This window comes from Bufo bufo, chromosome 3 (genome assembly GCF_905171765.1).
Source record: "Bufo bufo chromosome 3, aBufBuf1.1, whole genome shotgun sequence".
Taxonomy (NCBI): Eukaryota; Metazoa; Chordata; class Amphibia; order Anura; family Bufonidae; genus Bufo; species Bufo bufo.
This window is the reverse complement of record NC_053391.1, coordinates 81,209,192-81,236,564: the sequence shown is the minus strand read 5'-3', so window position 1 is coordinate 81,236,564 and position 27,373 is coordinate 81,209,192. Positions and strand designations below refer to the sequence as shown.

The 27,373-nt window shown below is 44.5% G+C and overlaps 1 protein-coding gene across 2 annotated transcripts in view; it reads left to right on the top strand.

Annotated features, from left to right (window-relative positions):
* Positions 1-27,373, top strand: part of PROS1 (protein S) — a 64,986-nt gene that overhangs the window by 34,894 nt on the left and 2,719 nt on the right. Inside the window, exons 9-14 of one of the 2 annotated variants that reach the window (XM_040423265.1) lie at positions 10,226-10,344; positions 12,752-12,941; positions 14,870-15,034; positions 21,315-21,483; positions 23,255-23,403; positions 26,768-26,999. In XM_040423265.1, the coding sequence (XP_040279199.1) occupies positions 10,226-10,344; positions 12,752-12,941; positions 14,870-15,034; positions 21,315-21,483; positions 23,255-23,403; positions 26,768-26,999 (1,024 nt within the window). Of the gene's footprint in view, positions 1-10,225; positions 10,345-12,751; positions 12,942-14,869; positions 15,035-21,314; positions 21,484-23,251; positions 23,404-26,767; positions 27,000-27,373 lie in introns of both variants that reach the window. The other variant, XM_040423264.1, reaches the window with a different exon arrangement.

Below are 27,373 nucleotides of genomic sequence, written 5' to 3'. Positions count from 1 at the left end.
AAAACGGATACATAACCCTTTGACTTTCAATGTATTTAGTGACAGATCCGTTTTTTTTTTTCCATTTTGATTTCACACAACCGCATCCTAACGGAACAGATGCATCCTGATGTGCAAAATCTAAATGGATCTCAATACCGGAATTAACAATGCATGTGTCAAAGTAGCCTTAATTACACAGAACACACCTGTAGGGGGAGGTTTATGATATACTTAGAGATGGCCTTGCGGTTCGCCCGGATGTCGTTTTGCGGTGAACTTTGCGTGTTCGCGGTTCGCGAACATGCGAACAGATGGCGATATTCGCTCCCGCCATATTCTTTTACCTTGTGAAGAACTTTGACCCATGACACATCCATCAGGTGGTACAGGACATACCCCCTACCTTATAAATGAACCTGATCTGGGCGCCATTTTACATTCAGTCTTTTGCCAGTGTAGGGAGAGGTTGCTGTGTGGAGCAGGGACAGACTGTTAGGGACACCAAACGCAAGCTAATAGGGTCACAAAAGTCCTTTTAAGGACTAGTATAGGTGTGCTATCGATAGGTGTGACTTACTGAGGGGTGTAATATACCGTATACCGCCCATAAGACGCACCTAGGTTTTTGAGGAGGAAAATAAGAAAAAAAATATTTTGAACTAAAAGGTGTGCTTTTGGTGGGCTTTGAACTAATGGTAGCCTGTGAAATGACACTATTATGGGGGTCTGTGGATGGCACTGTTATGGGGGTCTGTGGATGGCACTGTTATGGGGGTCTGGGGATGGCACTGTTATGGGCGTCTGTGGATAGCACTGTTATGGGGGTCTGTGGATGGCACTGTTATGGGGGTCTGTGGATAGCACTGTTATGGGGGTCTGTGGATGGCACTGTTATGGGGGTCTGTGGATGGCACTGTTATGGGCGTCTGTGGATGGCACTGTTATGGGGGTCTGTGGATAGCACTGTTATGGGGGTCTGTGGATAGCACTGTTATGGGGGCATCTGTGGATGGCATGACACTGCTATGGGGGATCTGTGGATGACAGATAAATAGCATCTTATGCTATTTAACATCCACAGATCCCCGAATAACAGTTTCAGCCACTGTGAATGACCCCCATTACAGGGGGTGGGGGCTGGCGTCTACACTAGTTTTTAAATGGCAGCGGGGCCCAGTGCAGTCATTATATTCCATTGCACCGGGCCCCGCTCACTGTACTAATGGTATCTACTGTAACTGCAGGCAGGCAATGGTTAACTATAGATATGTTCGATCCAGCACTGAGCAGCCTGTAGTTACGATCATAGCAGGCTGGAGGCAGGAGGCTGGGAGGGCGGGCACTGGCATCATTAGGGATTTTTGCAATGGCGCTTTTTTTTTAAACACTCAATCTGCATATACAGCGATTGTTATAACTTGCATGTGAAATGTAATCAAATACACTGCTTTAATGTCAAATTACTTACAGTGATCAGAAATTCTTCCTCAATGTCGCGAAAATTGTTGCCAACCATCTTTTCTGATCGCATCCAACTTCGGTCTGGTAGAAACCAGTTGCTGTAGTAGGCCGTGCCTATTTTGTGCATGCGCATACGTGAAAATTATATTGCCAATATTTCGCATTGAAAAAAATAATGAATGGAGATCGCAAATTCGAATAATACATCTGGTATGTCACTGTCCATGTTGTGGGACTATTTGTGCACTTCTAGTAAGTATCTGGTGGCTGCAAATATGACCTGAAGGTTTTCCAGGTTCGCCTGCCTTTAAAGTGAATGGGGCCCGCCGCGAATTTGCGGGGCCGATGTTCGTCCATCACTAGATATACTTATCTAGTCTATGGTCTATGGATGGAACGCCACTTCTGCTGTGGACTGGCCAGAACTACTCCTCTCCATGGCGCATGTGCAAATTCCTGAATCCACCTCATCTGCACATGTGCCAGGGAAAGTAATTATTCTGGGTTTGTCCAAAGTGGAAGTGACGTTCTGTCCAAAGCCCAGGCCGGTAAAGAACCTGGTAAAGACCATGACAGAGGAGTGTCAGATGACCAGGTTCCTGAGCAGTTGATCCATGTCACTTTGTAATTGTAAGTATATTGCAAACTTTCTCCTACAGGTGTGTTATGTTTAATGCTTAGTGGTCCCGGAAAACCCCTTTAAGCTATAAATTGGTAAATGCCAATCACATATTATGATCTCTGTGTGGCAGGCGCAGCAATATGAAGTGCCTTTTGCACTGTGGCATTAGAAGAATTTTTATATTTCTGACTTTTAGTCTAACCAGACTGTCTATTACTCTGTAATTCCTCTAGCGCCGTTCTATGGAAACAGTAGGTTTAAAGAGCACACCAAATGCTTGAAATAACTTCTTTATTAACTTCAACTTTTCTTCATATATAACACTGCCGCCTCCGCAGCAGATAGTCCATGGACATAACACGTGTTGAAAAGATATCACAAAATGGCGGTATGCATAGGATGGTGGTTCAACTGTTCAATCTTGTCATTCAACATAAAATGGTGAATATATTTCTCTCTTCGGTATCTGTACTCTCACTTTAAGTTATTTAAGCACTTTATGATCTCTCTGAGAGGTATATCTGAGGTCTAACTAATAGTTCTACTTGCTGAATTTGGTTGCAGTTTGCAGTATGCAGTTAGCAGTAACTATTTGCAGATTGGTTGAGTATGATCTGGTATGGTTGTATGCAATTTGGTTTGCAATATGGAATTTGAATTTGGATTGTGAACTTTGTAGTTTGCAATTGAATTTGTAGTTTGCAATTGTATAGTATTTGCAATTGGTGGAACTGTAAGTAAACACACATATAACTGGTTCAGTATACAGTTCTAATCACTATATTAACAATAGGAACATTATATAACTGTTTTAAATACCTATTTTGGCCTCTCTGCTTCCATAAAACACAGTTCTTAGTGGAGTGAATGTCTGTTCAGCTCCTCTCTCTGGTGAATGATTCCAGCAGCTCCTGCTAGGAGAATTTCCCACACAAGCTGTGTGAGAGGCTGGCTGTAATTGGTCAAAACTCTTGCTGTGTGTGAGGCTGACTGTGATTGGTCAAGACTCCTGCCAAGCAACAACAGTTTAACTCTATGCTTTCTGTTGTTTCCGCTATGTCATTGAGCTTACCTCACATCCATATAATGAATCTTAAAGGCATATTATCTTTTCTGCTTCTGTGAACACAATATATAACAGTTATATGACATCCAAACATAAAGTCACTGTATATAACTCTGCTTTTGTCTTTAACACACAAACATAGGAATTGCATTAAAGGGGTTATCCGACTTAAATAATTTTATTCTAATTACTCTTATTCTAGTTCACTGAAAGTTTCTTTAAATCACTTCTATAAGCTATCTTTCCCCGTTTGGCCAGTTTAATTCTGGGTCATGTGACCCCTGACGTCAGCAAGCCGGCTCTGGTGCTGACGTCTTATTTACAGGCTTCTCCCTGCTTGAGGGAGTGGCCAGGCTCTGTAAACGAGACGTCAGAGCCTCTGGTGCCCTCCCCTCTCCAGCTCTCCTCACACTGCCTCGGTGATGGTATGCGATCGCTCATGCGCGGTACATACCAGAGCCGAAGCGACCTCTTCTCCAGCAGCAGGGTATGTTATCGCTCCTGCACTCACTGGGCTAGAGGTGCCAGTTTGTACACATGGATCGTTCTTACAGCCCTGTCCCCCTGTTCTTACAGCCCCCCCCCCCCCCCCACTAGTAGTACACATTGAACACCCCCTGGGAAAAAAAAAAAAAATGTCAATCATATTTTTGGATTCAGCTATACATAATCCATATCTGCCACCAATACATATATTTATCTAAGCAATATCTATATTGAATATATATTTGAATAATATAGATATTGCTTAGATACAGATACAGATACTGCTAATGGTACATTTCACACTAGCGTAAGTGTATTTTCACACTAGCGGCAGGACGTATCCGACAGGATGTTCACCCTGTCGGATCCGCCCTGCCGCTATTTAGGGCGTGCCGCTGGACTGCCGTTCCGTCCCCATTGACTATAATGGGGACGGGGGCGGAGCTCCGGCGCAGCACGACAGTGCATGGTGAGAGGTCGCAGACTAAGTCTACTTTCACACTTGCAACATAGTGATCCGGCGAGCAGTTCTGACGGCATTGCAAAACAACTGAAGGATGGATCCGTCCTTCCGGTCTGCGCATGAGCAGACCATGAAAACTGTGAAAAAGACTGCCAGAGGGATCCGTCCATCCGCATGACAAGCGGATAGACGGATCCGTTCTTGCAATGCATTTCTAGACGGATCCGCACCTGGATCCGTCTACAAATGCAGTCAGTTGTCACACTAATCGGCGGATCCGGCAGGCAGCTCCGACGACGGAACTGCCTGCCGGATCCGGCATTGCAAAACAACTGAAGGATGGATCCGTCCTTCTGGTCTGTGTATGCATTTGTAGACGGATCCGTTCTTGCACTGCATTTGTAGACGGATCTGTTCTTGCACTGCATTTGTAGACGGATACGTTCTTGCACTGCATTTGTAGACGGATCCGTTCTTGCACTGCATTTGTAGACAAATCTGTTCTTGCACTGCATTTGTAGACGGATCCGTTCTTGCACTGCATTTGTAGACAGATACGTTCTTGCACTGCATTTGTAGACGGATCCGTTCTTGCACTGCATCTGTAGACGGATCCGTTCTTGCACTGCATCTGTAGATGGATCCGTTCTTGCACTGCATTTGTAGACGGATCCGCACCCCGACGGAACTGCCTGCCGTCTATCCGCATGACAAGCGGATAGACGGATCCGTTCTTGCAATGCATTTGTAGACGGGTCCGCACCCGGATCCATCTACAAATGCTGTCAGTTGTCACGCTGATCGGCGGATCCGGCAGGCAGCTCCAGCTGCAATGTGCAGGAAGATCTTCTGCCAGTGTGAGCTAGGAGATGATGGTGTGTTTTTTTTTAATGCAAAGTGCAGAGCAGGGTGAGGGAAAGGTCAGGTTGTTCACGCCCACAAATATTCATGAGGCAGAGCTCAGGCTTTGTTGTTATACGCCCCCTCAGCATGTACTTCAGCATGTAAACAAACAATGACAGAACCATGAAAAGGTGTAAATATGGGTTTTAACTTGATGAAATCTAGCTTAAAGGGAGTCTGTCACCACATTTGAGCCTATTAGACAGATCCAATAGCGTTATATGTGCCACCCAGAAGTTTAAAACGGTACCTTTGTTGCATATACCGGAGTCTTGTTTCAGCCAAAAATGAACTTTGTAGGTTCTGTAAATGCGCCCTCTCAAGTGCCCAGGGCGGCGTCTCAATCTTCCGAGCCCAAGACCGGACCTCCCCAACGGCTCATAACCCCGCCCTCCGTGTGCCTCTGCCCGCCCGTTTACGCTCCTCCTCTCTCCTTTTCCACTGCGCCGCAGGAGAGAGGAGGAGCGTAAACGGGCGGGCAGAGGCACACGGAGGGCGGGGTTATGAGCCGTTGGGGAGGTCCGGTCTTGGGCTCGGAAGATTGAGATGCCGCCCTGGGCACTTGAGAGGGCGCATTTACAGAACCTTTAACCAAATTATATGTATATCCTGATGGGTTTTAAGAGTTTTTTATAATTTTTTCATTAACTCGGATAACCCCTTTAATGTTATTGGCAGATTTAGCTGTATAAACATATAAGCTATACTAGCAACCTAGGACATGTCTTAGCTGGCCAGCTACACGCTGGGTGTTCTCCCCAGTTGTCTCTTTTTAGGGTCATTGGGCAGGTGCTAATGTCCCACCGACTTCAACTCTCTTAGCTTATCTTGGACCTTATTTTGTTATTGCCCGAATGGTCAGATAAAGTCAGATAATTATAGACTTTTAGAGCCATATAGTACAATCTGAGCACTGTGGCAATGTGACTAGTGATGGGTGCAGTAAAGTCCCGGGGAAGCATGAAAAAGGGGTGTTTGCACCAGGAGCGTGTCACCAAGGGGCCCTTGGTGGAGTAAAGGCCCTAGATAAAGGTGGCCACCAAGTTAGTTGGTGGACACCAAGACAGTTAGCTTAGCTGGCTCCAGCTAGTCCGGGGCGGGCTTTTACTGGGAACAAGCAATGTGTTGGGTGGGTGCCTGTTCCCCATGCTCCAGTATGGGATTTTGGAATATGCCCATGTCCAGGGATGGTATTTAATCCTGTTCGTTGTGGCTCCCAGTCTGGGGAAGGAGACAGAGTTTTTGTGAAACCCAGTCCTGCTGGAGGCTCTGTGGTCTCAGCTGGGCTGTCTGAGGGGCCACGGGGCTAGGTGCTAGCCGGATTGTTGGGGGACGTCGTGACGCTTGGGTGCAAGTGGTCACAAGGCCGGAGTCGGGAGGACTACCGGGCCACACTCCACCATAAAGGCACTGGACTTTAGACCGTGTGTGAACGGTGCTCTGTACAGCCAGGAGGCTGATGGACATTGGGCTGGGAAAGCCGCATGTTATGATCGTGTGTGAACAGTGCTTTAGGTGAGTCAGATTATGTTATGTTTAGTTAGAGCCCAGCCGGGCAGGTGTTTATTTTGTATCATTTATATTTGTTTTGCTGAGGTGCCAAATAAAGCGATGTTTGGACCTGAAACTTGGTGTCTGGCGAAGATACTTGTGTGAATGACCCCCGGAGAAGAGCTAACCCCCCACAGCACCCAGTCAACATTTTTGTGATTCCACTTCTGTATTGTCTGGGTTCTGTGCTGGCTTGAAGAGTGACTGGTAGCGTAGGGCGAGAACAGGGGAACGGGCACTCCTTCTTGGATTTGGTAAGGTTCCCAGTCAGGCATTCATGATATGACAAAAAGTTTAATAGGAAAACCCTTAGATTATTGAAAACTGAGATCAGGAAGCACATCCCTCCTTTTTTTTATTAGAAAATACCATCACAGACCGGTTTTAACATTTGATATCTTGTGCCGTTTATTAGCGAAGCTGACAGCTGCACCCCGGGGCGTTTTCCGCGCCATGTTTCATCTTTCTGGCTGCAGCGCATCTGTAATGAGGAGAAGTGAGCTGGGATTTGGAGAGGTGAATCTTCTCAGCCGTACTGTGCAGACTCAATTAGCTGCTGAACACCATAACACACCGTCCGCACTTCTCAATTATTGATCTCATCCTCTGTTTTTATCCTCCTCCCGTGTGCTGAGAGCGGTAACATAGATGTGTTTCTTCTACCTGGATCCTGCCGCTGATCCCGCTGTTTGCTTTCACAGACGTAACTTTCAAAGCTTATGTGTATAGACTTTCATCTGGATTCTAACAGCTACAGAGGTGTGAACCAAGCCCTAGTGCTGAGCGTTCACATAAAAATATCTCTCTCAATATAGAAATTTCCAAGCCAAACCTAACGTGTGATCCATATTTTTTGTAGGATTGCTAGTCAGGTTGCATATTTGTTATCCCGAGTGGTTTCTATCACTACAAGAAATGTGAAGAAGTAACTGCCTCCGTAAGGCATCTGGATAATAATGGCACATAAATAGGATGTGCTATAAATGTTTGATAGGTGTGGGTCCCACCTCTGGGACCTGCTCCTAGACGGTGGAGAAAAAGATCTGGATTGCACATCCACATGCCATGCCTTGATCTATTGCTTCCAGCGTCATTTATAAACTAACCACAAGACGCTTTGGGGCACATTTATTAAGACCGGCATTTTAGACGCCAGTCTTAATAAAGCCCCTGTGCAGGCCCCTCCATAACTTTGGCGCATCCAGTGCCAGTTCTAAATGTAAGACAGATTTCTTGCTGTCTTACATTTAGACCATTTTCTCCTCCTTAGGCCTCATGCACACGAACGGTCCGCAGACTGCGGATCCGCAAAAAACGGAAGCCGCCCGCTTGCCTTCCGCAATTTGCGGAAAGGAACAGGCGGCCCATTGTAGAAATGCCTATTTTTGTCCGCAAAACGGACAAGAATAGGACATGCTATATTTTTTGGGCGGGCCACGTAACGGAGCTACGGATGCGGACAGCACATGGAGTGCTGTCTGCATCTTTTGTGGCCCCATTGAAGTTAATGGGTCCGCACCCGAGCCGCAAAAAATGCGGCTCGGATGCGGACCACAACAACGGTCGTGTGCATGAGGCCTAAAACAGGTGTAGAAAATGGTGAATGAGATGGGCCTGCCAGCCCGTCCCCTTCCCCGCCCACGCTATGTCCACAATTTTAGACCTGGCGTGAGCAGGGAAAAGTCTGCGCCTGAAATACGCCTAATTTAGGCGTATTTCAGATTAGTAAATTACCCCTTTAGTAATTGATTTTGCTAAAAATGCATTGACCCACTCTCCACGTCAAGATGGCCTCTATTTAGTGGGTCCCTACTCTAATTTGGCACAGCACTACATGGCGACTACCGCTGCCGCAACACAGCACCTACAGGCGGTAAAACCGAGCAGCCCGACAACACCCCTGCTGTCAGTCTAAGCCCCCACAGCATCACAGCAGCTACAGCCACCATGCAGCACCGCACAATGTGAACAGAACTCTGACCCCGCCATAAATGAAGGGGATGGCATGCAGGCGTGGCTTTGTCCATTCACTGCTGTGGGACTTCCGAACATACCTGGCCTCTGCATGCATGTGCAGTGTCCACTCCATTCACTGCCTTCAGACTTCTGAAAATAGCCTCTCTTTTCATGGCAGGGTCCCGTTCTTGAGATGCAAGCGGGTTCCAGAGGTGGGACCAGCCCATATCAGACATTTATGGCATATCCTATTCAATAAGCAGAATATCCTTCAGCAGTATTTTTAAGGACATTGCTGCTATGATGTTACTCAACTCTTAAGTACTCAATAGTAATGCAAGAGTAGTATCAAATTATAAGAAGCATTCAATATTAATTTAGCATCTAATGTTGGTACCTGCAAACTATCAGGGGTTTGCCTTGAAATAACATTGATGGCTTACCTGTAAGATAGACCATCACTAGTAATTTGTGGGAGTGAGGTCCCTTGAATCCCCACCAATCAGCAAAATAATGGACCCACGATGCCTGTTGGAGCACTACAGTGCCTTTACTGTGGTACCCAACACCGCACTGTCCATGTGGTTGTGTCTAGTATTTCTCCATTCAGTCCAATTCTGCAGGTTGCCCCCCTCTAATCACACATTGATGACCTGGCCTAAGTAAAAAACATTAATGTTCGATCCCCTTTAGAGTTTTTCTTTTGAGTAAAGTATATTACTGAGTTGTCTTGGTCTTTCGGAGGCTGAATATCCAGTGGAAACAACCACTTATGGCCACCATGACGTCAGGACCGAATCAGAAAGCTCAGGATGAACAGTTTAAAGGTTATGTACACCTTTGAAGGCAATTTTTGTTAATGATTTCATTTTACAAATTTTTGGCTAAAAATCCTGTTTTGAATTGACCTCTATTAAAAAATATTGAGCCATTCTGTCACAAAGGTTAACAGTATTTCACTTTGTGCCGGTCATCTAATAATCCTTATCTCTACACTACTAAGAGGTCATAAACACTTATTTAAGCCACATTCTTATCAGTAAGATAAGAGCTGAGCTATAATGAGTGTTTATAATGTCAGAGAGCAGAGATAAGGAGCCCGTCAACTCTCCAACTGACGGAAAAGAGAGAAAATCCAGAGGCTGCTTCTAGAGCATCTCAGCTATTTACAGAAACAAAGGACTCCGTATTTTTAATAAAGACTAATTGAAAAAATAGATTTTTAGCTCAAATTAAGTACAATGCAATTATAAAAAGAAATGGCCCCCAAAGGCGTACATAGCCTTTAAAATCATGTGATTATACTCATTTAGCAAAGCAGCATCTACAGTATGACTGCAGTCCATGAATATTACCTGAAATAGCTTAAAAATTAAAATGAATCAGAGCCTGGTGGGAAGGTGATAGGGTGCTGTTCCCACCCACATGACTGCTACCACCAATCACTGGCCTCAGAGGTCACTTGTGCATGAACAGCTTTTGACAGCCAGTGATTGGCTTCAGTAGTCAATGGCACCTTTCCACTCCTGGTTTACTGGGGACCAGAACAGGGCGAGGATGGGAGCCACTTCGCTGGATCAGTGGGACCTTTGCAAGGTAAGTGGTTCTTTTTTATTTTTCACCTTATCCCCTCCTCCCCTGCTTAATTTTAATTTTTGATCAGACAGCGCCTTTAACAATAAGTACCATACATTTATACATGAATTTTAATGTTTGTTTTTTTTCTCTGCTTTAGCGCATCCCCGTTTGCGTTCCGCTCAATCTGGAGACTAATTATGAACTTCTGTACCTGGCAGAACAATTCACGGGGATACCTGTTGTATATCTGAGATTCAAACTCCCAGATGTTACCAGGTAAGTAGAGGCAATTCTTTACTGCCAGTATACAGTATTATTAAAGGGATTGTGCTGCTTATATCGCTAATCCCCTATTCACAGGATTGCCGGGCTGTCCATGAGAATGGAGTGGTGATGTGCATGCATGAGTATAGGACTGATGACTACAGTATTTATCTCAGTCCCATAGAAATAAATGGGGCAGTGGTCAAGTATGTGCTCCGCATTCTCATGGAGTTTGGCGGCACTTGTGGATCCTTATACTCCCGATTGCTGAGGTCCCAATGGTTGGAAATTATCTACTATCCATGAGGAACTGGAGGTCATTTACACAGGCTGTACAAACTGATATACAAAAGTTTATGCAAAGTTTTGTGACTCTTTGCCTTTCTCCACTGCCCTCAACACATTTTTAAAAGAGGACGGAGCTTAGTAGAAGGGGGCACAGTCACACCAGAAACTGGCGTAAATTATAACTGAAATCATCCAGCTAGTGTAGGTTGCAGTTTCTGACACATGGACATCACAAATTCTTCTGATGTATTAAGAAGCCTATGGTTCTTAATAAATTGGTCGCATTTTACACCAGCTGACTTTTGACTAACACTAGCTTGTGAAATGCCAGCCTTTGGTAGACCTCCAGTGTATTTTACCCTAAAAACATTGGTTATGGAGTACCTCTGTAATATGGAAGCATCAAACATATACAATTGGATGCCCATGGATTTATAGCATGTGCCCATAGCAATGTTTGGTCTCTGTGTAATGGATCCATACAACATGGATCATTAAAGCAATCCTCTTGTTCAAGAAAAAAAAATAACATTAGCCGTGGAATGAACAGAACACTTACCTGCTGCCCACCCTTTCACCTCTTCAGATGCAGATCCTCCAATTACTGTGCATCTCTTCTGCCATCCAAGATACTGGTGGCAGATACAGACTACCTGGTGCATGCAGCGCATTTGGTAGTCCAAGGCACTTGCTGCTGCCCTCAGATTGGCCAGCACTGCTCATGTCCAATCTGAGGGCAGGGCAGAACAAGCAGGAAGTGTGCATCAGGCAGTCCGAGAAGCGGAGCAGCCATCTGGGGAGAAAGAAGAGGAACCTGACAATCAGAAGATCAAACCATGATGCCTAAATGCTCCTTTACACGCCCCGATGTAGCTGATGGAAAGGAAGTGTTCCATCCCAACAATCGCCTACTAGTCAGTGGAGGAGACCTCTACATTTACATGTGATCCCCTCCTCAGTATGGGGAGGAGCGATCGCTAATGCCAATGCTCATGCCCATACAGAATTTTGTTTGTGGGCAGCAGCGGCGGTTCAGACAGCCCAATCTGCTGGCCAAGAGCAATGATTTAGGTGACTGCACCAATGGTTCTATTACCCGATGAGCAAGCATTTCATTGGGTAATCGGCGCAACCTTTACATGGGCTGATTTCATACAAACGCTCGTTAGCGATAATCTGCCCGAATATTGGGCAGTGTAAATGGTCCTTAACTCCTTATGGACTCAGAGTGGAACTATACTGGATCCATGTACAAGGCAGTGCTATGTATATGGAGCCCTTTCGTTGACTGGCAGTTGTGGGGAAGATGAATTTCCCTTGAAGCGTGTGTGATTATTACTAGACGACATCTTCTAAAGTTAGCCATCCCAATAGTGACATGACATTAGGGAACTAGTATTTAATCTATATTCCAATACAGTGGTGTCTAGGCTGTAGATCTTCAGGTTTTATAAAACTCCTATCATTCCCTGATAACTTGCAGCTAAGAGGGCAGGGAGATGTGTTTAGACAACAGTTGGAGAGCCACTAACTGGGAGACTTAGGCCTCATGCACACGACCGTTGTTGTGTTCCGTTCCGCAAAATGGGGTTCCGTTGTTCCGTGATCCGTTTCCGTTTTTGTTTCCGTGTGTCTTCCTTTATTTTTGGAGGACCACCAGACATAAAGGAAAGTAAAAAAAGTCTAAGACAGGTTAGCCATGCGGACGCGGACGCGCAGACGCGGATGACAATCTTGTATGCCTCCGCGTTTTTTTTGCAGTCCCATTGACTTGAATGGGTCCACGAACCGTTTTGCGCGAAAATAATAGGACAGGTTATATTTTTTTGACGGACTGAACCACGGATCACGGACGCAGATGACAAACGGTGCATTAGCCGAGTTTTTAACGGACCCATTGAAAGTCAATGGGTCCGCAGAAAATCACGAAAAACGGCACAACGGACACGGAATAAAACAACGGTCGTGTGCATGAGGCCTAATACAGAATATTGTGCAAAGTAGTGCTGTCCACCCAGTATACCGAGCAGAACTCAATTTGCTGGTGAACCAGAACTGGTCTCATTGGGGCTGCTCATAACAGCTTCTCCGTTTTACAAAGCGATCATTGTGAAATTCACTTTCCAAATAGGTTTTCAGCAGAGTTTGACTTCCGTACATACGATGGAGAGGGGGTGATTCTGTATGCGGAGTCTGCCGATAGCACCTCGTGGTTTCTACTGGCACTGAGAGATGGAAAGATTGAAATTCAATTCAAGAATGACTTATGGACCAAAGTTACATCTGGTGGGAAAGCAATTAATAACGGACAGTGGCATATAGTAAGACGGCTCTTCAATTAGACTTATTGATTTTACTGCTATCAACTATATTTTTTTCTTTCCTTTCCTAATTTGTACACACTTAAAGGGGTTTTCCGAGGATCTGATATTGATGACCTATCTTCAGGATAGGTCATCAATATCAGATTGGGTGTTTGATCCTGGCTGTCCAGCTGTTTCATCTCATCCCCATTCATTTGAAAGGGACTGAGCCGCGCCCAGGCCATGAATATATTATCGCTGGCCTAGGAAGAGGTGAGTGTCGTGGCATCTTCCAACAGCTGAACGGTTGAGGTGCCGTGAGTCGACCTTCCCCCCCCTAACAATTAAATACTATTTTGAGGATGTCATTGGTATTAAACACCTGAAGAACCTCTTTAAAGGGACTGTGCAGCAATTTATATTGATGACTTATCCTCAGGATCATTAGGTCATTAATATCTGACCCGCAGGGGGTCCAACACCCAGCACCTAAACCGATCAGCTGTTTGACGAGGAGACGGCGATCCATGCGAGCTCCATCTCCTGGTCTTTACTAGACTAGGCGCTACTATCTCCTGTGGAGTGGTGGCTTAGAGTGATTACAAGTACTTGCTCCATTCAAATGAATGGAGCGAGTGCTTGTCATTACACTGCACTTCTGAGATGAAGTGCAGTGTAATGAACAGGAAGAGGTGATGCCTCCTCTTCAAACAGCTGATTGGTGGGGGTGCTGGGTGTTGGACCCCTGCCGACAAGATACTGATGACCTATCCTGAGGGTAGGTCATCAAGATAAATCACTGTATAATATACTGTAATATGCATAAACTGTATGAATGGGATTATTAAATACAGGACAGTATTTGTTAAAGGGGTTTTTCAGGAATTATATATTGATAACCTATCCTCGGGATAGGCATCAGTATCACCTGGTTGGACCACAGCACTCAGAATGTGGCCTCTTCAGTGAATACCAAGCACAGCACTGTACATTGCATAGTGGCAGTTCTTGGTATTGCAGCTGAATCCCATCACTTGAATGGAACTGAGCTGCAGGAAGGCCAAGTGAACGATGGGCTCAAAGGCATAGACAAAGAAAGAGGCTGCCGCGCACTTGAGCCCCTTCCAGCAGCTGATTAGTGGGGATGCTGAGAGCTGGACCCACTCTGATCTGATGTTGATAACCTATCCTGTTGATAAATCATTAGTATAAAATTTTCGGGAAACCTCTTTAACCTTCCTTCTTATCTAGCCTTTGTTTTAGTTTTGCTAGTTCCATGAATTAGTTTGAAGGCAATGTGCCTTATTCTCCATTGGACTATTTTATATATCTGTAGAAGATGCCATAAATGTCTGATAGAAGTGGGTTCCAACTCTGGGGCCAGCACCTATGTCGAAATCAAGTATCCCCCAAACCTAGTCCCACAAGTTGGGATCGGCATTTATCAGACATTTATAGTGTATCTGGTTAAAAAGCCATATGTTTCTGAGACGAGAATGCCTCTTTTATTTTGAGTAAGCTCTTCTTATCTTCTATTTGTATAGAAGCTAGGCCTCCCACCAATTTCCCCCCCAAAATTCTCCTAGTCCTTGGCACAGGGCACGGTACCTTACATCGTCATTGGTGTTGTTCATGTGTGGCCTTTACTGCATCTGCCAATCCATGAGAGACAGGCCACGTCTATAAACCCGTGGTACTAGCCACATCAGCATTGTGAAAGGATAACAGTAAAAAATAAAGGCATTTCTTGAACACATTTACAGTAGATGTCTAAAATGTCTATGTTTTATGCTCAGAATTTAGGCAAAGCCTATGACGGAAGTGATCACACATCCATACGCTATCGAGCCCTATGGTTATTGGTCATGGTATATCCAGGTCTTTCTTCACCTAACCTTGTCTTTCCGTTGCAAACATGACAGAAGCTGTTAACTGTTTGCTTTTAGGTGTCCGTGGAGGAACTGGAAAACAGCATCAGTGTTAAGATAGCAAAAGAAGCCGTCATGAATATCAACAACCCCAAGTATCTGTTCAAACCTGTCAATGGTATTCTAGAAACCAAAGTCTACATCGCAGGATTACCACGGAAAGTGGAAAATCTTATTAAACCGGTAATTTCAAGGAATGTCTACTCTCTAATCCTCCATATGTGTAACTTCACTCCCTCTGCCCACTGGTTTTGCTAGCCTAGAGACAGTAGAAGGGAGGGCAAATGTAGTGAAGTAAGGCATGACTGCGGGATCAGACTACACAGGGTTTGTTTGTAGTCTGTAACTATGGAAACACCTAGATCTGCATACAGTATGAGCTATATACACAACACAGTAGACTATACATATCATGAAAGGAAATCTGTCACCAGTTGTATGCCCTTATCTGAGGGCAGCATAAACTGGAGACAGAGACCCTGAGCAAAACGCTTGGTCAGTTATTTGACCTGTCCCTGACATTTTTGCAAAAATCAGTACTGAACAGCTACAGTACTTGTGCGAGCCAAGCATTGGAACCTGCTTAATACACAGCATGCTAGGGAGTCCTCATATTCATGAGCTCCTCGTCCCCCTGCCTCCAGTCACCCAGCCCGTACCCCACTCCCCACCCTGGTATTAATAGTAAATAGCTCTGTCAGTGGCAGGGGTCACGGGAGGGGGGGGGGGGGGGACGGGGGGGAGCTCATTATTTGTGAGCAAGGGTGAACTGGGAACTTAAAGTGTCCCTTGAAAAAAAAACTAAAAGCAGCCCCATATTGTAAGTGGGTCCACATTGACAGGGCCAACTCAAGTAGTCAGGGCTAGCAATACCTTATTGTGGCACAAAGCACCACCGAGCAGGATCAAATACCACAATGCATCACAAAATAAGGCCCCAGCAGCACAAAAGCTGCTCCTCTGTGGTGACATGTTCTATCCTCCTTCTCCAGATGCCTAAGGCCATATACATAAGTACTTGATGCTCCCAGCGTTATTTAAGGGTCCATTCACACGTCCGTGGAGTATTGTGGATCCGCAATACACCCGGCCGGCACCCCCATAGAACTGCCTATTCTTGTCCGCGGCCCGGAAGTTCTGGGCCGCGCTCCGGAAATGCGGATGTGGAGAGCACATAGTGTGCTCTCCGCATCAATTCCTGCCCAAGTGAGAAGGAATGAGTCCGCACCCGTTCCCGATATTGCGGAACGGATGTGGACCCATTTACGGACGTGTGAATGGACCCTGACTCTGGGAGCATCATATCATTACTTATCTAGCTGGTGGCCATAACGAGTGCTCAGGCGGCCCCCTGGGCAGCGGCCCACCAGGACGTTTCCCTGTATGGTCTATGGCCAGTCCACCCCTGATTATGAGGACTTCCTAGTGCAATGTGTATTGAGCAGACTCCATTCCTCGTCTCATGCTGGTGGTTTCAAGTAGGCTGGATCAGTTCAAGTAAGTGGTACAGTGTTTTGCCCATAGTACAAGTCACCAATTTATACTGACCTCAAATAGGGGGAAAAAACTGGTGACAGATTCCGTATGTGGTAAATCATAGATGATGACAGATATATTTTTACTTTTGTAGGCAAGGACAAAAGAAATGAGGAAAAGACAATGTAACAGATACAAGTAAACTTTTATTACTTTACTGCAATATGGATTTTTCAGCTGCAGTTACACATATCAGCAGGATTATAGATATTCGTATGTATTACCCCAAGGGATGAATGAGCTGCATGTCCCAATGTTACTAACCAGCCCTGTCACAATATTCAGTATTTTCTCTGTTTATTAGATGTATAACATTGGGTGGTGTCAGGTTTGTATTCGGAGTGTGTCTGTCACTGTATAACCTGGATCAGGTCTCGGCCCTGGATGTAATAGTGAGTCCTGCTCTGCCGTGTATGTTCTCTATGTAATATCTGTAGGCTTGTGCATTATATATTTTATATTTGCTAGCACTGCCTTTAGATTACAGTCCCGGTCCCCCAGTTTGATTCCACGAGGGTGGTCCACAGAGAAGTCCCTCTGAGCTGCAGGTCTCTTCTCTGTGGATACAGAGAAGGAGCCGGTCTTCTCAGTCCTCAGTGTGACGTGTGGTTTATGTGCGGCACAGAGGAATCATACACGTGATTGTAGAGAGCCGGTCTCAGATAAGTGCGGCCGGGCTCCTCTGTATGTGCGGTGTGTGATCTACACATGTAACAGCAGAGGCTCAGTATTACAGAGCAGCCTGGGACACTACATGACATCCGTCTCTACTGGTGGTGGGTTTGTGTCCCTCTTCTCCTGCAAAGTGCTCATCCTGAAGCTCATATCTCTGAGTAATCTTCAGCTTCTCCAGGGGGCCGCACTTTATCCTTCTTCATCTTCCTTTACTCCTCCACCTCCCCCTTTTTTCATCCACTACTTCTCCAGCTCCTTCTGTAGGGCTGAACCCGTACAGTATTCAGTCTTGGTAAGACCACACGGAGCTGACGTCCCCTGTAGATGAGCCTGTTAGGCACAACTGGGTCCCTGCTGGGTGCGGCCGGGGCATTATTGGCATGTCCTAGAGAAAAGAGACAATCCAATAAATAATGTGGGTATTTATCCCTATGGACATATAGATATATAGACACGTTGGCCCACATTTACTAAGATAAATGCACTACTTTATGGTGTTGTTGGCTCCAAAATTTTGGAGCTTCTCATTTTAAAAACATGTATTACTCACATATGCCAAAAAGAATGACCTTTTCTAACAGCCTCAAAGTTTCCTATTTTAAGGATAGAATATGGACGTGGCCATCTTTTATCTATCGTGTAGATTAAAAACTGAAATCCTTGATTCGGGTGGTAAAACTGGTGCAGATTAGGCCAATTTAGAGTTTCTGGTGGACAGATTTATGGGCCATGTGGACAGATTTTAGGTGGTGTAAAGTTAGATGAGAGTAAAGATGCCCCAGATTTATCATCCACCATCGGCCACCATGATGCAGGATGATACGTGACAGTACATGATGAGATTCCACTATACGCCATAATCCGGTTTCAGTCTCTCACCCGACATTGGGAAATCCTCTGAATTTCCGTCAGATACACAGTAAATTGCCGACTGATACAGGAACTGATACTGGAAAGTATTGGCTGCTTCTCCGTCGTCACTGTGTCTGAGGCGCGGAGCTTCTTCGCATTCCTTTACAGATTCTGAATCCATGGCAACGATTGTGATGTAATAAGATATCCAGGATGACATCATGTTAAAGGGGAAGCACTTCACATCATTCATCTGTGCTGCGTCTCCATCTAAATTTTAGGATATTGCTTTCATTGCTGCAATGGAGGAGCTGTCTGTGTCCTTTCAGGCACTGAGACCCTTTAGCTCTCGTTGGCCATGCTTGACTTTTCTTGGGAGACATCAGGTCAATCCATCTTCCATAGCTTATAATGGTGTCTCCCTGGTAAAGCTGAGCTTGGCTAATGGCCGCTGAAGAGCTACAGATCTTGGGCCGTGCCATAGTCCCTTCATTTTGATGATAGGAGGGGTCCTGAAGAATTGACTGACCCCTGGTTACACATTTATGGTGGATCCCTCGCACTATGTAATTCACAAGCAATAGATTCTTTCCATGATATCAACTGAAAACATGGCGGCAGTTGTAAATGGTTCAAACCAAGTGACAGACAGTGCGGGGGAGTCACATATCAATTATGGCTTGTCTATGACATTGCAGATATTTATTTGTGGTAGCGCGTGGAGCTGCATTTTCATACATTTTAGGGAACTGCGTCATGAGCAATTTCCTGAGGTCCAGAAATCCCTGATGGGGGTGCGTGACCTGGGCCTATATGGTATAACATGGGAGCCCTTCACTAGGAGGTGCTGCACAGGGCACCATCTGACCACATGCCAGCCTGGTCAGTGGTACAAGGGTCTTACATAGGTCATGTATAAGTGCATACAGTATGCATTGATGTGTGAATAATGGATCATCTGGATTTGACATTTAGCCACTTGGTGAACAGGCCCCATCAGTTGTGATGTAACAACCTGGATACAGGACATCACAAACTGTACCATATAGTATAATCCCTATGCCTTATCCTATAGCAGCTGTATGCTACAGAGGGCCCAGAAGGGAGAGGACCAGGCCAGCACACCCGGTGGAAACAACTATGTTCACCCTATGGGGGGAGGTCATCTGTCTCCACCAATCCACCTGATGGTAAGATGTTCTGTGGAGCAGCAGGAGAAGTAAATGTAATCCTTTTTACACCATCCCTATGCCATCTTATGGCTGACTCCTCTCAGCCATGCTCCTTTTTCTAGACATTTTCCAACACTGTCCAGGTAGATGAGTGTTCAGACGAATACATTTACAATAAAAAGCCCCTAAAACAAGACAAGCTTTACTTGGTGAAACGAATGTCAGGACAAGCACTTTTGTAAGGAACGGGTCAGGTAGTAATTTATTGCTCCAGACTGAACTGCAGGTCCTGATCCTCTGCTGTCACATGTACAGATCACAGATACAGAGATCATCTCTACCATCACATGTATGATTCCTCTGTGCCGCACATAAACCACACGCCACACTGAGGACTGAGAAGACCGGCTCCTTCTCTGTGAGCCAGGGTCTGTGGGTACCACAGAGAAGAGACCTGCAGCTCAGAGGGACTTCTCTGTGGACCACCCTCGTGGAATCAAACTGGGGGACCAGGACTGTAATCTAAAGGAATTGGTAAAAGTATATAACATATAAACAAAGTCTAAATAAGTAACACAAGTCCTACAGATATTAAATTGTGAAAACTGTGACACTGAGACCAATGCAGAGACCTGTTCCAAGGGTTATATAGCTAAAAGCAGAGGCGAGGGAAGCGCCTCATGTATAAATCAGACTGACACCAGGACAGGGTCCCAAATCCAAAGCCGCTTACCAGAGTGTGTTGTGTTGAGGGTGCAACACCGTAACAGACATATAAGATGTGTGTCCTCATGATACAGGCACAGCTGCTCCCTCCTGCAATTGGGAATTCAAGGAATCCCACTTCAAAATGGTTAAATAGAAAAGAAAAAAGGGCAAGTCAAAGGGGGTTCGTTTAAATGGTTGATTAATGCAAAGTAAAATAAAATATGGACATAAAAAGACCTGTCAGCTTCATCAGGCATGAAGGGGTGTATAGCGACATACGCACTGTGATTAGAAAACTGACCCCAGGTTTTCTATAATAGATAAAGCATGGCTGTATTTGACAGTAGGCAATGCAATTGAAAGTTCTATTTTATGGGATGTTCACGCATGGAAAATACACTGCACATTTAGAAAAGTTGACTGTAATGGACCTGTGCGTTTTTTCAAACTATGTACAGTGCATTCGGAAAGTCTTCAGACCCTTTCGCTTTTTACGCACCATATTTGCAGTTGTCCACTAAGTTAGGAAAATCATTTATAAAGTTAAAATGTCAAATGTGGTAACTATAAAGTAACGGGCAACCATGTATTAATACAGCATTAGGCCTCATTCAGGCAGGTGTAATGAACCTGTGTTTTCCTATCTTTTTATATATCAATAATCAATCCTCTGGAACGGTCACCAGTATCAGATTGGTGGGGGTCTGACACCCGGCCCTGACTTGTTGGCTATTTTATGAAGCCACCAGTGCCAGAACCAAAGAATGGATGGAGCTGGAAGAAGAAGATGGCTCCAGCCCTCCTGGGAGATGAGATGCAGTCCACACAGTCCACACATCTTTCTGCTTCCAGCTTCCTCCACTGTTTGGTTTCTGGTGCTGGTGGCTGCCGATCAGTGGGGGTGCCAGGTGTCTGACCACCACCTATTTGAGATAAGGGTAGGTCATCCATATTGACAGACTGGAAAACCCCTCTAATCATATTCCAGATGTGACATCCAGATGCCCTCAGCTCTACTAAACCGCACTTAAAGCAGAATAAAGTTTGGTAAAACTGTGGGGAGTCAGGGCGTTACATCTGGACTCCAGAGAGTTAAACATCGGTACAATACCCCTGTTCAGATGAGGAACAATGCTGTATTTATACCTGGTTGCCATTGTCAGGGTAGCAAATTTTTTCCTGACTTCCGTCTAGCTAGGTGGTTCCGTTCTCCCTATTGAGTCTGGCCCGGTTTGGCAGACAGACCCTGTATAGTGGTACATGAAGTCCCTGTGAACACTACATGTACTGCTGTATGGTGCCTCCGTGAGGCATCAAGTTCTCTCCTAAGTTTAATGCTTCTAGAGGAGAATGTTATTGTAATAGGTCATGTGTAGGAACCTGGAAAACCTGTGTGCCTCCAATCAAGATCAGGATGGATGGGCCCATTGTAGTCTAGAGCAGAGTACATGGGCCCCAACACTGTCAAATACCTTCACCCAGACATAGTCATCACTCTTCTTGCTGTCATATTATTTTAGATTAACCCACGATTAGATGGATGCATCCGTGGATGGAATTTGATGAATCAAGGAGCTCTGGGGGTCAAAGAAGTTATTCAAGAGAAGCAGAGCAAGCACTGTCTGGTATCTGTACAGGAAGGTTCCTATTACCCAGGCGGCGGAGTGGCCCAAATTTATGTTAATTACAGTGAGTCATTCTATTACAATACATGGATTCAGAGTAAAGGGGTATTCCACCAATCTGAAGTTATGTCTCTGTGAGACTGCCGGAGATAGCCAAGTACAGTGCTCAGCTATTTCCAGCAAGTCCCATAGAAATGAACGTAGCAGCAATGGGCATGTTCAACCTGTTGCTCTATTCGCTTCAAAGGGCCCTGTGAGGTTCAAGGCCTTTCTCATAATAGGGGATACGTTTAAATTACTGGAATATCCCCTTAACCCCTTTAAAGCGGTTTTCCGGGAACTAAGAAAATGAAAATACATAAATATTACTTTAATATAAATATATTCCTGAATACCTTTCATTAGTTATAATGGCTCGTTTTGTCTAGGGAGCATTGATTAGGAGAAACAATATGGCCGCCGTCCTATTAGTACACACAAAGTCTGTCCTAAACACACAGGAGGATAAGTTACTTCACAGCACTGAGGTAAAGAGCTGCTTCATCCTCCTCTCTGCTCTGCTTGTCAGGGATTATAATCCTGAATACAGTTTAATATGATATTTAGGGCCCTTTCACACTTGCGTTCTTTTCTTCCGGCATAGAGTTCCGTCGTCGGGGCTCTATGCCGGAAGAATCCTGATCAGTTTTATCCTAATGCATTCTGAATGGAGAGAAATCCGTTCAGGATGCATCAGGATGTCACGTTTGGCCGGAGAAAATACCGCAGCATGCTGCGCTTTTTGCTCCGGCCAAAAATCCTGAACACTTGCCGCAAGGCCGGATCCGGAATGAATGCCCATTGAAAGGCATTGATCCGGATCCGGCCTTAAGCTAAACGTCGTTTCGGCGCATTGCCGGACCCGACGTTTAGCTTTTTCTGAATGGTTACCATGGCTGCCAGGACGCTAAAGTCCTGGCAGCCATGGTAAGTGTAGTGGGGAGCAGGGGAGCAGTATACTTACCGTCCGTGCGGCTCCCCGGGAGCTCCAGAGTGACGTCAGGGCGCCCCAGGCGCATGGATGACGTGATCCATGTGATCACGTGATCCATGCGCATGGGGCGCTCTGACGTCATTCTGGAGCGCTCGGGGAGCCGCACGGACTGTAAGTATACCGCTCCCCCGCTCCCCACTACTACTATGGCAACCAGGACTTTAATAGTGTCCTGGGTGCCATAGTAACACTGAACGCATTTTGAAGATGGATACGTCTTCAAATGCTTTCAGTTCACTTGCGTTTTTCCGGATCCGGCGTGTAATTCCGGCAAGTGGAGTACACGCCGGATCCGGACAACGCAAGTGTGAAAGAGCCCTTAGCTGAATCTTTGTGGGACTGGAGTTCAAGAGGAGACATGAAGTACAGAGAGGACAGGCTGTGGTAATGGAGACTGCATACAAGAGCTGCTGCTCATTAGCCACATCTCCTCATGAACTCCATTCCTACAGAAATTTACTAAAGATCGTATCATCTGTATTCAGAATCATAATCCCTGACAAGCAGAGAGGAGGAGGATGAGGCAGCGCTTTACCTCAGTTTTGTGAAGTAACTTGTCCTCTTGTGTGATTAGGACAGGTGTTGTGTGTACTAATAGGACAGCAGCCATTTTGTTTCTCCTAATGATTGCTCCCCAGACAAAACGAGCCATTATAACTAATGAAAGGTATTTGGGAATATATTTATCATGAAGTACTACTTAAATATTTTCATTTTCTTAATTCCTGGAGAACCCCTTTAAGTTAAACACTATGGAGTTTGTAGCTCTCCTTTAAGATATTTATTTTCTTCTCTGTAGCAGATGACACTTCAGCTGATGGAGACTGGTCGGTAAATGTTACTCTGAACATTCGATCGTCTACAAGCACCGGGGTGATGTTTGCTCTGGTTAATGAAGAGACTGTTCCTCTTGCATTAGCCATTGAAGATCAGTCATTTGATATTGTGCAGGTAAGTTTATAGCTTCATAGGTAACAAAAAACAGCATTATCTAAAGTATTGTATAAAGAATGTGTAGTATCATAGTAAATACATGTAGTACATTTCTTAAAGGGAGTCTTTCACCTAAAATGACCATTATAGAACACTAACCCCATGATCTGCATTATAGTCCCCATATTTGAATGCTACTTACCGTATAGCTGTCCGTCACTTATTTTCGATAAAAAAACACTTTTATTCAATATGTAAATTAGGTTCTGAAGGTGCCCAGGGGCGGCATGCAAGTGGCCGGTGCCCAGGCCCCTCGTCGCTTTTAATATGAAACCCCTCCCCTTTCACCCCTCTGGGGTGATCAGTTAGGTGAATTATACTTTTTTTTTTTTTTTAAACCCATTCTGCCCCTGGGTCAACCTCTATAACAAAATGAACATGCTATCTAGTAAAGTGAAGAAAGAAAGGGGCACTTTGTTATCAGAAGGACTGCAAACCTCCAGTCACTTAAATTAGAACCTGCAAGGATCCCAGAATTAAGGACCCCATGATCAGAATGTTATGGCATATCCTATGGAATTCCCTTTTATAGCCTGTAAGTCCACTCTAACCCTAAAATGTAGGGGTAATTGCTCATATAAGGAATTGTCTGGATGGGGTTCTCATACTAGAAGGTGTTTTTAAAGAGGGATCAGTAAGGCCTCATGCACACGAACGTATTTTATTTCTGTGTCCGTTCCTGTTTTTTTTGGGGGACTGTATGTGGAACCATTCATTTCAATGGGTCCGCAAAAAAAAAGGAAATCACTCTGTGTGCATTCCGTTTCCGTATGTCCGTATTTCCGTTCCGCAAAAAAATAGAACATGTCCTATTATTGTCCGCATTACGGACAAGGATAGTACTGTTAGGGGCCAGCTGTTCCGTTCCGCAAAATACTGAATGCACACGGACGTCATCTGTATTTTTTGCGGATCCGTTTTTTGTGGATAGCAAAATACATACGGTCGAGTGCATGAGCCCTAATAGATTGCTATTTTGTTAGTTAAAATAAATGACTTCTGTCCAGAGTGTTCCCCTCATGACACAGGAAATCTCTTGTATTTCTACATGGTGACCAATGCAAAGTGTGACATGGGGGAGTTTGATGAAGGCCTTCTTCTTCAGAATGTGAAGAAAGACAATGGGGGAAATTTATCATGAAGGGAATTTTGGCATATTTCAAGTCCGTTTTGCTTGAGTCTAAGTTGACATACAGTTGCAAGAAAAAGTATGTGAACCCTTTGGAATGATTTGGATTTCTCCACAAATTGGTCATAAAATGTGATCTGATCTTCAACAATAGACAATCACAGTCTGCTTAAATGAATAACACACAAAGAATTAAATGATACCATGTTTTTAATTGAACACACCATGTAAACATTCACAGTGCAGATGGAAAAAGTATGTGAACCATTGGATTTAATAACTAGTTTTACCTCCTTTGGCAGCAATAACTTCAACCAAACGTTTCCTGTAGTTGCAGATCAGACGTGCACAACGGTCAGGAGTAATTCTTGACCATTCTTCTTTATAGAACTGTTTCAGTTCAGCAATATTCTTGGGATGTCTGGTGTGAATCGCTTTCTTGAGGTCATGCCACAGCATCTCAATCAGGTTGAGATCAGGACTCTGACTGGGCCACTCCAGAAGGCGTATTTTCTTCTGTTTAAGCCATTCTGTTGTTGATTTACTTCTATGCTTTGGGTCGTTGTCCTGTTGCAACACCCATCTTCTGTTGAGCTTTAGCTGGTGGACAGATGGCCTTAAGTTCTCCTGCAAAATGTCTTGATAAACTTGGGAATTCATTTTTTCTTCGATGATAGCAATCCGTCCAGGCCCTGACGCAGCAAAGCAGCCCCAAACCATGATGCCCCCACCACCATACTTCACAGTTGGGATGAGGTTTTGATGTTGTTGTGCTGTCCCTCTTTTTCTCCACACATAGTGTTGTGTGTTTCTTCCAAACAACTCAACTTTGGTTTCATCTGTCCACAGAATATTTTGCCAGTACTGCTGTGGAACATCCAGGTGCTCTTGTGCAAACTGTAAATGTGCAGCAATGTTTTTTTTGGACAGCAGTGGCTTCCTCTGTGGTATCCTCCCATGAAATACATTCTTGTTTAGTGTTTTACATATCGTAGTTTCGCTAATAGGGATTTTAGCATATACCAGAGACTTTTGTAAGTCTTTAGCTGACACTCTAGGATTCTTCTTCACCTCATTGAGCATTCTGCGCTGTGCTCTTGCAGTCATCTTTACAGGACGGCCACTTCTAGGGAGAGTAGCAGCAGTGCTGAACTTTCTCCATTTATAGACAATTTGTCTTACCATGGACTGATGAACAGCAAGGCTTTTGGAGATACTTTTATAACCCTTTCCAGCTTTATGCAAGTCAACAATTCTTAATTGTAGGTCTTCTGAGAGCTCTTTTGTGCGAGGCATCATTCACATCAGGCAATGCTTCTTGTGAAAAGCAAACCCAGAACTGGTGTGTGTTTCTTATAGGGCAGCTGTAACCAACACCTCCAATCTCATCTCATTGATTGGACTCCAGTTGGCTGACACCTCACTCCAATTAGCTCTTGGAGATGTCATTAGTCTAGGGGTTCACATACTTTTTCCACCTGCACTGTGAATGTTTACATGGTGTGTTCAATAAAAACATGGTAACATTTAATTCTTTGTGTGTTATTAGTTTAAGCAGACTGTGATTGTCTATTGTTGTGACTTAGATGAAGATCAGATCATTTTATGACTGATTTGTGCAGAAATCCATATCATTCCAAAGTGTTCACATACTTTTTCTTGGAACTGTAAGTTGCTCTAAATGTACAAAATGTTGCACAATGTTGGAAAGATTTGTTGCCTCTTTCCAAAGAACACTTTTGTCTAGAGATTTTCCTCTATTTTCTACTGAGCGTTTTTTGCAAAACATTTTTTAAAAGTCGCAATTGAGAAACCTGGTGTGCAACTAATTTCCATAGCTAATCATGCAACTTTCCATCCACTTTTCAGATTTGTCAAGAATCGTGTATAATTCCAAAAACTTGCAAATGTTTGTTCAAAAATGAAATGTGCCAAAATTTGCAACTTAGTTTTGGCAGAAATCCGGCACCAATCAAATGATAACTCCCCTTCATTACATAAAACTCCATTAATTCGGCAACCAGCGGTTCAGAAATCCTGTTTTTGCAGCACGTGTCAAAAAAAACTGATTCATTCTAGACCTGTTAATCCACCACTGACACCGGTCCTCAGGCTGAAACGTCAGATCCGGGGCAGCATTGTTGGGTTATTAAATATATTCAAAAGATTTCTAATCGTGTATTTCCCCTGTAGGACATTATTGTCAGCATTCACAGTAAGACGGTGGCGCGGCTCACAACTAAAAGAATATGCACCGACAAGAATCTTTCCATAAGCTTCTCAGCCACAAAGTCAGCCGTGGGAATAACCTCCAATTCTTACACTGAAATTAACTATGTAGCCCCCGAGGAAATGAAGAAGCAGCTTGCCATTTTGGACCAGTCGATGAGAGCCCACGTGGACACATATTTAGGAGGCATTCCAGGTACGTCCCTGTAGCTGAAAATTATTAGGAAATTGTATGGTCATGTTACAGTGACAAATACGTTACCCACTACAAGCTCTTGGTTGGGTCCCAGGTCATAAATCAGTAGGATGGCTTCTGGGGGCCTGTGATTTCTCTTAGACCTTCTCTATGAGGTTTTAAAAGGGCAGATTGGATATAGGAACAGTAAATGGTAAATCCCACAAAATAATAGCTTATTGAAAAATGACATTAAAAAAGCAATAACTGAGTTATTATTGGGTGTTTTGATACTATCCAGGGTATGAGTGGCCCCAGCATGATGACTGAGGCTCATTACAGTGCAATCTGTATGAGCTAGAGTTGTGGCTGCTATATGAGCTGTGGGGGATAAG